General features: G+C 39.5%; 1 protein-coding gene across 7 annotated transcripts in view; it reads left to right on the top strand.

Moving 5' to 3' along the window:
- Positions 1-3,372: 3,372 nt before the first annotated feature.
- The window catches only part of zgc:66433 (uncharacterized protein LOC321250 homolog), an 89,277-nt gene continuing 80,701 nt past the window's right edge, over positions 3,373-11,948 (top strand). For 3 of the 7 annotated variants that reach the window (XM_038306275.1, XM_038306267.1, XM_038306272.1), the window contains exon 1: positions 7,465-7,500. In XM_038306275.1, coding sequence (XP_038162203.1) covers positions 7,480-7,500 — 21 coding nt within the window. In that variant the 5' untranslated portion in view covers positions 7,465-7,479. Of the gene's footprint in view, positions 3,554-7,464; positions 7,501-11,948 lie in introns of those variants that run through there. The other 4 variants (XM_038306269.1, XM_038306268.1, XM_038306270.1 and 1 more) reach the window with 4 other exon arrangements.

Below are 11,948 nucleotides of genomic sequence, written 5' to 3'. Positions count from 1 at the left end.
GAAGCGATTCTTGTGGGATGGAAGAGGGAAATAGTGACAATGAAGGTTGGAAAATAGCAACATCAAAAAATGAGAAAAAGCGGAAAAAACAGAGATCAGTTCAAGGGGAATCTAGTTCAGAACAATCCAGTGATGATCATTCCATACATTCCACAGCACAACAAAATGAATTCAAAGTCATATTCAAAGTCGTTAATCAGGCAGACTCTTTTACAAATTGGAATCCGGTTCACTTAACAAAAACCATCAATAAACTTGTCGGAGAAGTCAAAGGTGCCAGAATTCTGTACAGTGGAGACCTGCTAATTAACTGCAGAGACAGCGCCCAGCAAGGCAAAGCAATACGTATCAACAAAATTGACGGGATAAGAGTTCAGTGCAGCCTAATGGAGAACAAAAAGATCAGCAGGGGAGTCATTGGAGGAGTTCCTCTAAAAATTTCTGAAAAAGAGATTCTGGAAAACATAAGCGGTGCAAAAGTAAAAGAAGTAAAACGGTTAAAAACAACAAGAAACGGAGAAAGATCTGACAGTTTATCTGTGCTAATTAAATTCGAAGAAGAGCAATTACCAAGCAAAGTATTCATCGGTTACATAAGCTATAATGTCAAAATCTACAATCCTCCACCATTGAGATGTTTCAAATGCCAAAAATTCGGTCACGTTGCAGCAGTTTGTAAAGGGAAACAGAGGTGTGGAAGGTGTGCAGGAGAACATGAGTACGGAAAATGTGGAAAAGAAGCTAAAATAAAATGCTGTAATTGTGGTGGAGAACATACTGCTGCCTATCGCGGCTGTGAAGCAAGCAAAAGGTCTGAGGAAATTAAAAAAATGAAATTTGAGCTCGGAATAACCTACGCTGAAGCTGCAAAAAGGATCCCATCTCAGTCAGAAAAACCCAAACCTACAGTTCAACACACAGCAAATTCCAAACCTCTAGAGAAATCTCCAAAAATTAATGAAGACTCACTTATTGTTAAAAAGACAAATTTTGTTCTTTTCATGGTAGAAGTAATTAATTGTACTGCACAGACAACAAAAAAAACGGAAAAAATCAAAATAATAGTGAAGGCTGCAGAAAAATATCTGGACATTAAAGATTTGAACTGGGAGATGGTTGGAAGTATGATGGGAGGACCGATGGGACCATCAGAAACTGGCAGAGTTAAGATGACCTAGAGTAAATTAAAATTATATGGGCAAATGTGATTTAGTATTATGTTGGTTTAAGTTACACAGGTTTTTTTTTTTTTTTTTTTTTTTTTTTTTTTTTTTTTTTTTTTTTGGGGGGGGGGGGGGGTGAATCGTTTCCTGTTATCTTGCTTTACTCCATATCAGTTGGTGGCGGTAATGCACAATTCACAAGTCTGCCAACCGCCATAAAATCCCATAAGAAGAAGAATAAGGCAGGTCCGTTTTTTTTAGTTCTGTTAATGGTTATTTTGAGTAGTTTTTCTTTCTTTGACTTCATTTTTGGATCCATTTTGTACTTGTGACATATTACCTTTTTTGTTTTTTGGAAATACACATGTTCCTGACTGTCCTTACTGCTCGGTCCATCACAAACGGTCTCTAAGTAGCCAAGAAAGTATACACAACAAGCAAATGCATAATTTTCTCTATACCAAATTACTCACAAAGATGAGCCTTTAGGAAGAAAAAAACCCACTGTGAGGGGGTTTTATATATATATATATATATATATATATATATATATATATATATATATATATATACACACACACACACACACCGGTAACATGACATTGCTGTAGGCTTATTTCTAAGTGTCACAAGAGTGACACAAGCCTACAGCCCACACGTCTCCACAAATATCTGATCTGTGGGATGGAGGGGGAGGTGGAGTGGGGGTGGGCAAGGAAACAAGCCATAGAAAGCTGCATCGGTTTGATCCAAAGATATTGTTTTTATTTCCCATCACCTCTGCCAGTGTAGATACCCTGATCAGTGGGACATATTGCTCACATCTATTACTACCTGAGGTTGCAGGAGGCCCAGACCTGAAGGCCCCTTTCCATATTAGGATATGATTCAAAATGCAGAGGTTGGATCAGGAAATGATGTCACAACCAAGATAGCAGCATTCTTGCTGTGAGAATGTGAACAAGTGAAATTTGTTAAATGTTGTTATTCTAATGACAATCAGCAACAAGAGACAACCGTAATATTTCCCTCTGGTTTATGTGTTCAAAAATCTTAATTATTAGAGGTTGTAAAAGACTGCAATGAGATTAACCATCAGAAGTGTGCAGTATGTGCAGTAGCCATTGCTTGTTTTGGCCGATCTCCAGCATCTGACATGGGAGTTCGGTCGGAGCTCGTCTGCCTGGCTGTGTGTTTCCTGGATGGGGCCGCCTTTTACAGTTGCTTTTTGTATCTCTGCTTCTGTCTCCTTGAACCCCAGTCGGCCTCGGCAGATGGCCGCTCACACTGAGCCTGGTTCTGCTGGAGGTTTCTTCTTTAAAGGGGAGTTTTTCCTCTCCACTGTCGCTACAAGCATGCTTAGTGTGAGGGATTGCATTTGAGTCAATGAGTTGATGCAATCAACTGGTTTTCCTTAGATAGAAAACTTTGAATCAATTTGACTGGATGATCTGGTGAACTGTAAAGTGCCTTGAGATGACATGTGTTGTGAATTGGCGCTATAGAAATAAAGTAAATTGAATTGAAACCTTTACCTCTGAGCAATATAATTCAAAAATACCTCCCAAACCTGATTGAACAGATTTTCTCTCCCTCTACTACTCTCATATAAGGCCATTTTAGTCATTGGCTCTGTCTATTCCTTAAAACAGCAGATGTCAGGTGATTTCCAATGACTCAGTATTATCCTACATCCAGTTAAGCTTGCTAATCATATCCAAAGCCTCTGTCTTCCAGACAGACTAATGTTCTCTGGTAACACACCCAAAATACATAAGGCAGAAAATTTAGAGAAATTTAATTTGAAATAGATATTTCAAGAGAATGATAATTCCACCTGAAAGCTGATCATTTACTTTTTTTCACAACCAAAGAGCATATCAACTAAGGTGTCCACTTCTTTCTGGCATTTCCAGCAGGAATACTTATCTGTTCATTTTAGTTTGACTAATTTACTCGGGGGGGCAATATTTGCATTAGTAAACTTTTACTCTCAAGTCTTCTTACAGCCACCAGGGGGCACCAAAGAGACACAAAGTTTGCTGGTGCCTCAGATAAACTGATCTTAGAGGAGCAGCCCAAGAAAATTTAACTGCACACAGATTTAGCTAGTAATTGTCCCTTTAATTGATCGATGATTAAATATATATATATCAAACTAATGTAAGGCCTGAATTCATTGTTTTTTATTACAAAACAGAATGTTTTCGCCAATTCTCAAGAGTGAGATTGTGAAGTTTTCGAGGCGGCCCTGAACGCAGCACCGCGGAGTGGACGCCAGAGCAGGAGGCAAATAATCCAATCATCAGCCCACGAACCGCGCTCATGTCTTGGTTCCAGTCTCTGCGGGATGACTTCACTCTGAGGCCGTTTGAGATTCAGCATTCGCCGTAAGTATCCGCGCCTTTCAGCGCCTCTTCCACAGAGAGCTGCCGGGAGGTTTGATTGATTATTGATCGATCCATTGCTTTGATCCATCGCTGTCATTCGCTGCTGTCTGAGGATGAAGAAACAACGCTTGTTTTGCTGTTCGCCTCCTACTTTCACACAAGTTATTTATTTTCCTCATCTTTATTCCGAAAACTACAAAAGAGGATTAGGACCACTGAAAAAAAAAAAAAAGTTAACTGATTTAAAAAAAAACAAACATGTAATTTCAGTTTGATATGGGGAAAAAAGTCAGGATTCTGACTTTAATCTCATAATTCAGACTTTTTTTAAAATCAGAATTTTGACTTTAATCTCAGAATTTTAACTCTTTTTTTCTCAGAATTCATACTCTCAGAATTCATACTTTAATCTCAGAATTCTGACTTTAATCTCAGAATTCAGGCTTTTTCCTCAGAAATCAGACTTTTTTTTTTCAGAATTCATACTTTAATCTCAGAATTCATACTTTAATCTCAGAATTCTTACTATAATCTCAGAATTCTTACTTTAATCCCAGAATTCAGACTTTTTTCCTCAGAATTCAGACTTTAATCTCAGAATTCATACTTTTTTCCTCAGAATTCAGACTTTAATCTCAGAATTCTTACTTTAATCTCAGAATTCTGACTTTAATCTCAGAATTCAGGCTTTTTCCTCAGAAATCAGACTTTTTTTCTCAGAATTCATACTTTAATCTCAGAATTCATACTTTAATCTCAGAATTCTTACTTTAATCTCATAATTCTTACTTTAATCCCAGAATTCATACTTTAATCTCAGAATTCATACTTTAATCTCAGAATTCTTACTTTAATCTCAGAATTCTTACTTTAATCCCAGAATTCAGACTTTTTTCCTCAGAATTCAGACTTTAGTCTCAGAATTTAGACTTTAATCTCGGAATTCTTACTTTAATCCCAGAATTCAGACTTTTTTCCTCAGAATTCAGACTTTAGTCTCAGAATTTAGACTTTAATCTCAGAATTCTTACTTTAATCCCAGAATTTAGACTTTTTTCCTCAGAATTCAGACTTTAATCTCAGAATTCAGGCTTTTTTTTTTCCAGAATTCAGACTTTTTCCCCTCAAAATTCAGACTTTTTTCCTCAGAAATCAGACTTTTTTTTCTCAGAATTCACACTTCAATCTCAGAATTTTGGATCTTAATGTAGATGGGCACAATAAAGGAAGAGAAGTGGGAGCACTCAACTTCACTGACAAAAATGTGAGTTGTTTGGGAGGACCAGTAACACAATGGTGGAAAATTATGGAATTAGGTGAATTTTTACGTGCTCGAGGGGTCCCCGTTGATGCTATTTAATTAATGGAAGAGCAGAAGGTGATTAAAACAAGAGAGCTCATCTCTAAAACAGACATGGCTACAGCTTAATGCTAACATGTTTGTTAGCTGCCTGAATTCTGAGAAAAAAGTCTGACTTCTGACTTTTTTTTTCATACTGAAATAAAATTTAAAAATCAGTAAACTTTTTTTTTTTATATTTTAGGTGAGCCTATTCCTCTAAAGTAGAAAACAGTTTAAAGTTGTTTACCTATTATTTCACGCATGAAAGTTTTCATGTGAATTTTTTTTTTCCCCACGTGTTTCCCGTTATGACCACGGGCGTATTTTTGTTATTTTATGACCTGAGGCTATAGGGAAATAATACACATTTAGAGCAAGTCTTTTCTGCAGCTCCTCCTGGGTGGACTTTTGTTGTGTGCGTCCCCTGCAGAACAGCTCATGGTTAAAAACTAATGGAAGGAAGGGACTGTAAACGGTAAACTTTAAGGCGTGCAAAATATTCCCATATGAGTTATAAGATTTTTAGGGGTTTACTTCTCCAATTTATAGAGTCTCCAGCAGTTCAGTTAAACTCTAGGAGCTTCAATCCCAATGGAAGGATCCCACAGCATGATGCAGCCACCACTTCTTTCCATAAAAGACATGAAGCGGTCAGAGTGTTGGAGTTCTGCATGAAGGTCAAAAAGTTTGGTGTTAGACGGGGGCCAACGGGGGCCAGTTCCCCTATAGACCATGTCCTGGCCCCTGCTATGGCCCCTGTACTAAAGGCATAATACTCAGAGAAACTCTAATGATGATCTGTGCTGGAACAGCCATGGTTACTGATGGGTCTTTGGAGCCATTTAATTTTTTTTCTTTACAAATTATGTTTTACTAATTATTTAAACAACAGGGTGATAGCTTCAGTGGTATTGAGATCGGATCCCAGTTTTCATCTGCTAAATGTTTTTGTTTTTTTTCAAAACAAATGGAAAAAAAAAACTCTCATTTTTACAGCAGTTCTAATTCAGATTTTATAGAAAACTGTAATTTTAACTTAATTTAAGTAAAAAAATATGTGAAATTCATAAATTATGAATGCATATTGACCTAATAAGACATAGAATTTTCAATAAACCCAATTGAATATAAATTTTACTTCATGCAGCTCTCTTAATCTATTTGAATTCCTTGCCCCATTTTTTTATTTCATGCTTTTCACGAGGGCCCTCTCCTGGCCCCCTGGTACATTTTTGTCTAGCACCGCCACTGTTTTAGACTCTCATGACCAGATCTTCCACTACATGGCCGGTTCTAGATAGGGGCCATCTGGGGCCAGATCCCATTATAACTCGTCCTGGCCCCTGTTATTTTGTGTCTTCAGCAGGCGTAGAGCTAACAGAACTGGCAGCGTTGCGAGGCAAGGGCTCAAACATGTACGGCTGGAAGCCTTCTACACCAAACCAAGCTTCTGCCGCCCTGGCGTCCTCTTCCACAAGATCTTCATCCCGCTTTCCTCCTCTAAATAAAAAATGGATGATGGAGGAGACTCATCCACGACCTCCGACACTAAACTCTCCTCCTCTTGCATGTTTCCTCTGTCCATAGCGTTCCTTGACAGTGTCGTTTCTAAGTCACCAATTTAGTGCTACTTGGTCCCAATGGAATTTCCCATTGGGAACCTACTAGCACTAAGTTGCTAACTGGTTAGCAAGATGCTTCCCAGAAACCGGCCACAACCAAACTTGCTTGCAAACCTTCCTCCACAACAATCCCGCCCCCTTGATAAACAACCAATCACATTCACTTTATTCACTCGTGTAAAGTCGTGCACCACTCGGGAGAATTTGGACATGCAAAACAGCCGTTTCCCTATGTCTTAAACTAAAAGCAATCGATTTTTACAGACATTTATTTTAAAACATGACATTTAATCATTTAATTCATAATTTTAAATGCATACGCCATAAATTCCCTCTTGTTTGTGTGTTGAAATAAATTCCATTACAAACTTGGTTTTAAGGGATATTGAATGAACTTTATTTCATATCTAACAGTTTTCTTTATAGTCTGATGTTAAATTTAAAGTTCTGTTTGATTTCTGTTAAATTTCCCCTAAAAAATGCAGGTTTTTCCTCAATCTTTAGTTTTCCATCATGCGATTAAATGACATGTTTGATATATGTGGCATTTCACTTAATTGGAGGCGGAGCTTGAATTTCATCCAACTGAAAGAGGCTGATTTTTACCTGCTCTGACATTTTCTCTGCGGTTTCAGGGAATTTTAATTGAAATAACACATCCTTCCCAACTATTGATCCCTGCTGCTCTGTCCTTACCGCTCTGCTGTGATGTCAGACATGTGAGATCACTCAGTCAGTCACTTTCCAGCAGAACGCTGTGTGTGTTTGTGTGAATGTTTGAGCTCAGTGTTTGCTGCAGGCGGGTCAAGGACGGTTCAGATTAAACAGTTATCTTTCACATTGTGAGGACCTCTGTAATCCCAGGCAGAGACGGTGGCTGCTTCAGGACAGCGTCACACTGCCTGGCTCGCCGTCTGATGGTGGAACGTGGAAAACGGCCCATGATCTCATCATAAGATGTGATGGCAGGGCTTCTTTGTGCTGTAAGTAACAGGGACGGGCTGTCAGCGAAGCTTACTGTAGCCTCATAAATGATTACACTGCATCAGTCATCTGGATAGAGGTTTAGAGCGATCTGAGATGGACGGGGGTGATTAGAGGCCTGATCGGGTCATGTGTCAGCGGTGAGTCTGTCTGCAGCGGTGTTTTGCTCTCTGTGCCTCAGTGATAACTCTTGACAACTGTACGGCAGGTCTCTGTAGCTCCTCATGTGACAATGCTGTGCAAACTTTAACAAAGTGGGAACTCTTACCAATGACTGTCCAAACAAGGTTTCCCATGTTTCTTTGCTTTGATGGCAAAGGAAAGGAGATGATGTGGAGATGACGGAGAATCCAGCCTAAAACGCAGGAGACTAAAGGATGGCCTAACTCTGAGCTCCTCTGTCAGAGAACTGATTTCTTTAGAGCTGCAATCAGTACTCTAGTTGAGGGGGGGTGACATCCCCCTTCTTAAAAAAATCTTAAAAATTATCCCCTTTGTTAAATGACCTTCCCTCCATATCATCTCCTGTGACATTTTATTACTGAATGTGTAAAATTTCTACTATATACTATATATAACAGTAGTGGCAATAATATTGCTCCTTTAACATTTGGCGGGCTGTTGGCTCACGAGTAGTGTTGCACCTATACCAGTATCGGGCGGATCCCCAGTTAGTTATGCTTGAACACCTAAATTCAGCCAATCATATATCAACGGTCATCTGTCAATCAACTTTTTTCGGTCATAGTATCTTGATACATATGTCGCAGCTAATATACGCAGCGGTTGAAATAAGAATAATTTCCTTTCCCACTGAGTTCCGTCTCAGTGTTCACGGGGATGGACATCTGTGTCTTCAGCAGGCGTAGAGCTAACAGAACTGGCAGCGTTGCGAGGCAAGGGCTCAAACATGTACGGCTGGAAGCCTTCTACACCAAACCAAGCTTCTGCCGCCCTGGCGTCCTCTTCCACAACATCTTCATCCCGCTTTCCTCCTCTAAATAAAAAACATATGAAGGAGGAGACTCATCCACGACCTCCGACAAAAAACTCTCCCCCTCTTGCATGTTTCCTCTGTCCATAGCGTTTGTCAGGTCTAAGCACCTAAAACATCATACATACATACAGGGAAAGAAAGAAGGCACAGAGACAATTAATTTAGTTTTACTCGCGAGGAGAGTAGGAAGAGACTGCGGCGTTTACAAATCTCCAACCCACTCTGCAGGTCTTCAGCTTTCTCCTCGCTATTTATTGAAGTCAGAGGTTGTCCCTAATTACACAAGCTGAGGTTTAACTAAGGGAAAGGGAAACAAAAGGATCTTACTTTAAACATCAGCACATATTTTAAAACAAAGCATGTGGTTGTTTCACAGTTAAATTGTTCCAAGAACACATGTTTAGAAGAAACATGTGATAGAGAATGTTCAGGCCTCGTTCACAACCCGTCCGTTGCATGAACTTTAACTGGAACGATCTTTAGCAAGAGTTAATAAACAATGAATCACACCTTAAACATCATAATAGTTCATTAGTACACAACCCATGAAACACAAACGGAGTATAAATAAAATATTTCTAACAGCGTTCCTTGACAGTTTATTTTCTAAGTCACCAATTTAGTGCTACTCGGTCCAAATGTAATTTCCCATTGGGAACCTACTAGCACTAAGTGGCTAACTGGTTAGCAAGATGCTTCTTAGAAACCGGCCACAACCAAACTTGCTTGCAAACCTTCCACCACAACAATCCCTCCCCCTTGATAAACGACCAATCACATTCACTTTATTCACTCGTGTAAAGTCGTGCACCACTTGGAAGAATTCGGAAATGCAACTGTTGGAGCGGCCGCTTCCCTACAACTTTAAATGCAAGATGTTAAAAATTTTTTTTTTTACAATCTTGGTATAATTACTGCTCTAAGTGGGTTGTTCTGTCAGCTAAAAGCCTATTTTAGAGTCTCTATACTTCAGTTAACAATTAATCAATCACTAAATTAGTTGACAATTAATTCAATAATCATTTAATCTGATTGTTTCAGCCCTGCTTTATATAAGCGACTAAAATGGGACTCGAGTATGAGTCCCAAACTCATCCCTGGTCAGTAGAAACCAGCTTCTTAATTTTGATTTAGGTCTGTGCTTTGACTAGGCCACTTTGTGGTGTGTCCTCCACAAAATATTGCATAATATTTGTTCCTATTTACAACCATGCTACTATTTCTCTATTTTTATCAATTTCTGTAGGTTGTACGTTGAGAAAATGTCGTAAAATTTAATATCCATGCTTTGTTGTAAAACTAAACTGTATAATTGATGAATGCAAAATTAGAAATACGAGTGTGGTTAGACGCTGCAGCTCCAGTTTGAGGCTACATAATTCAGTCACACACTTCGCATCAATTGCTCGTGGGACTCCTGCTGCTTTACACACCCAAAAACTCACAGGATGGGCTTTAGTGAGCGAGCAGGTTTGGAGGTGAAGAAAGAAGTTTGCTTTTTTTATCGGCCCATAAAGCTCAGCTGGGACCCGTAATGGAGGGAAAGAAGAGAAGATCTTGGCTTGCTCCGTGCGCAATTTCTCTCTCGCCCACACACCACCCAGCGCGGCAGGGTTTGGGAGGGAGTATGATTACAGGCCTATTTACATTACAGCAAAGAGCAACAGGGAAGACGGCGGAGAGAGATTGGCAAGAGAACCAGAAGAAGGGGGGAGAGGGAGAGATGGTTTCCAGATGTGAGGTGGAATTCAGAGGGCTGCGAAGCGACTCCCGTCATCTTCCACTGGAGCAGCCTGTAATGGAAGCGAGTAGGATCAGCAGGAAACCACAAAACGCTGGAGGAGGATTTACTCTGCAGCAGCGTGGGTGACGGGGATCCCTGCCTTTCTAAAGGCTCTGTGTCACGTAGCAATGATAAGATGGAGGAACTAAGACGTTCACCCAATCCGCCTCACCGTAACACACTGGTGCCACTCTGAGCTTAGAGTTATAGGAACATCTTTACAGATAGCACAGCCATGCTCAGATTGTTAGCCACTGTGGTTGTTTTCAGATGAGAAATAGTTTAAAATAAAAAACAGGGGAAGAAAAATCCACATTCCACGATGCAGATGTTTACTGATCGATTAGGTTGGAGATTCATGCATCTTGGAGTCAAAACTTCTGGTTATTCTGATATGTTATAATGAAAAAAATATTTTGAGTGAGATCAGACGAATGCGTGGTGTTGTGAGAATAGATGATAATGAAGGCTATAAAGGAAGGCTGGCATCACAGCAAAGGCAGGAAGACATTCGACTCACGGCTGAAGTTCTATCTGTGTCACATCCAGGCAGGATAGATGATTTAGAAACAGAAATATCAGCTGGGATGTCGGCATGGAGTTCTCCATGTTGCTCTAATTGGTGATGTAGATCTGAAAAGTTATGGTTAGAGCCATAGAGAGGTGTCAGAGATACCTATATCTTTAACAAAGCCTTATACAAATATTACACTTTGCACTTAGCTGAAGGACGCCGCCCTGATTCCATGTCCAAATAACTGCCACCTACAGAATGAAGATTATATCTGTATATCCAGACAGTGGAGCTGTTTTAATTAGATAAACTATTGTGGAAAACATCAGTTCTGACATGCATCAGGCAGCTAATATTGAAGAGTAATAAACTCACACATCATCAATGATAATTATCCTAACAGAGGCCAGGGCCACATGCTCCTTACATCTAGAGCCTCCATTTAGTATAATAAGAAAATTCTATTTGGTAAGAAACCATTTATGTGGGTTCTATGGTCCAACTCTGCAATTAATCAGGTTGGGGATTTATTTGGACAAAATGGTTCAAAATCATTCATCGAAATCCAACAAGAATTTAATTTAGATCAAAGACAGCTTTGGAAGTTTCTAAAAATTAGACACTGCATCAAAGATTAATGGTAATCCAGAGCGCCTTCAGTATTCAGGTAGTAGTGGTAGGGCATCAAAAATCCTATAGGGTTATTAGAAAGGCTCAGTCACCCCAGTTGGAGGGGTCACATCTTCAAAACTTTTAGTTTTTGTTTTACAAAGGTCTTTTCCATCCATCTGACACGCTTGTCCCGAGTGGGGTCATGAGGGGTACTGGTGCCTATCTCCAGCAGTCAATGGGCGAGAGGCGGGGTACACCCTGGACAGGGCGCCAGTCCATCGCAGCAAACGTCTTTTTAAAGATGGAAAAAAGTTCAGCTTGAAAAAAATGTGAGGTTATAAATGGATGGATGGGTCATTTAATTTTTTTTTTATTTTAGCAGAATTAACCTTTTTTTTTTTTTGCACCATCCAGAGTTTGTAGCTATGATCTTTTAAGGGGTCATAGAATGATTCTATAGTGTATTTGGTCCTTAAGGTCTCTGAATAGGGTGTGTAACATCGGTTGGGTTGAAAATGGCATATTTGCTGTTCTATGAGCC

This window comes from Cyprinodon tularosa, unplaced genomic scaffold, assembly GCF_016077235.1.
Source record: "Cyprinodon tularosa strain WSP-4 unplaced genomic scaffold, ASM1607723v1 ctg578, whole genome shotgun sequence".
NCBI lineage: Eukaryota > Metazoa > Chordata > Actinopteri > Cyprinodontiformes > Cyprinodontidae > Cyprinodon > Cyprinodon tularosa.
Note: the sequence above shows the minus strand (reverse complement) of the source record. Positions and strands in the feature narration are given on the sequence as shown.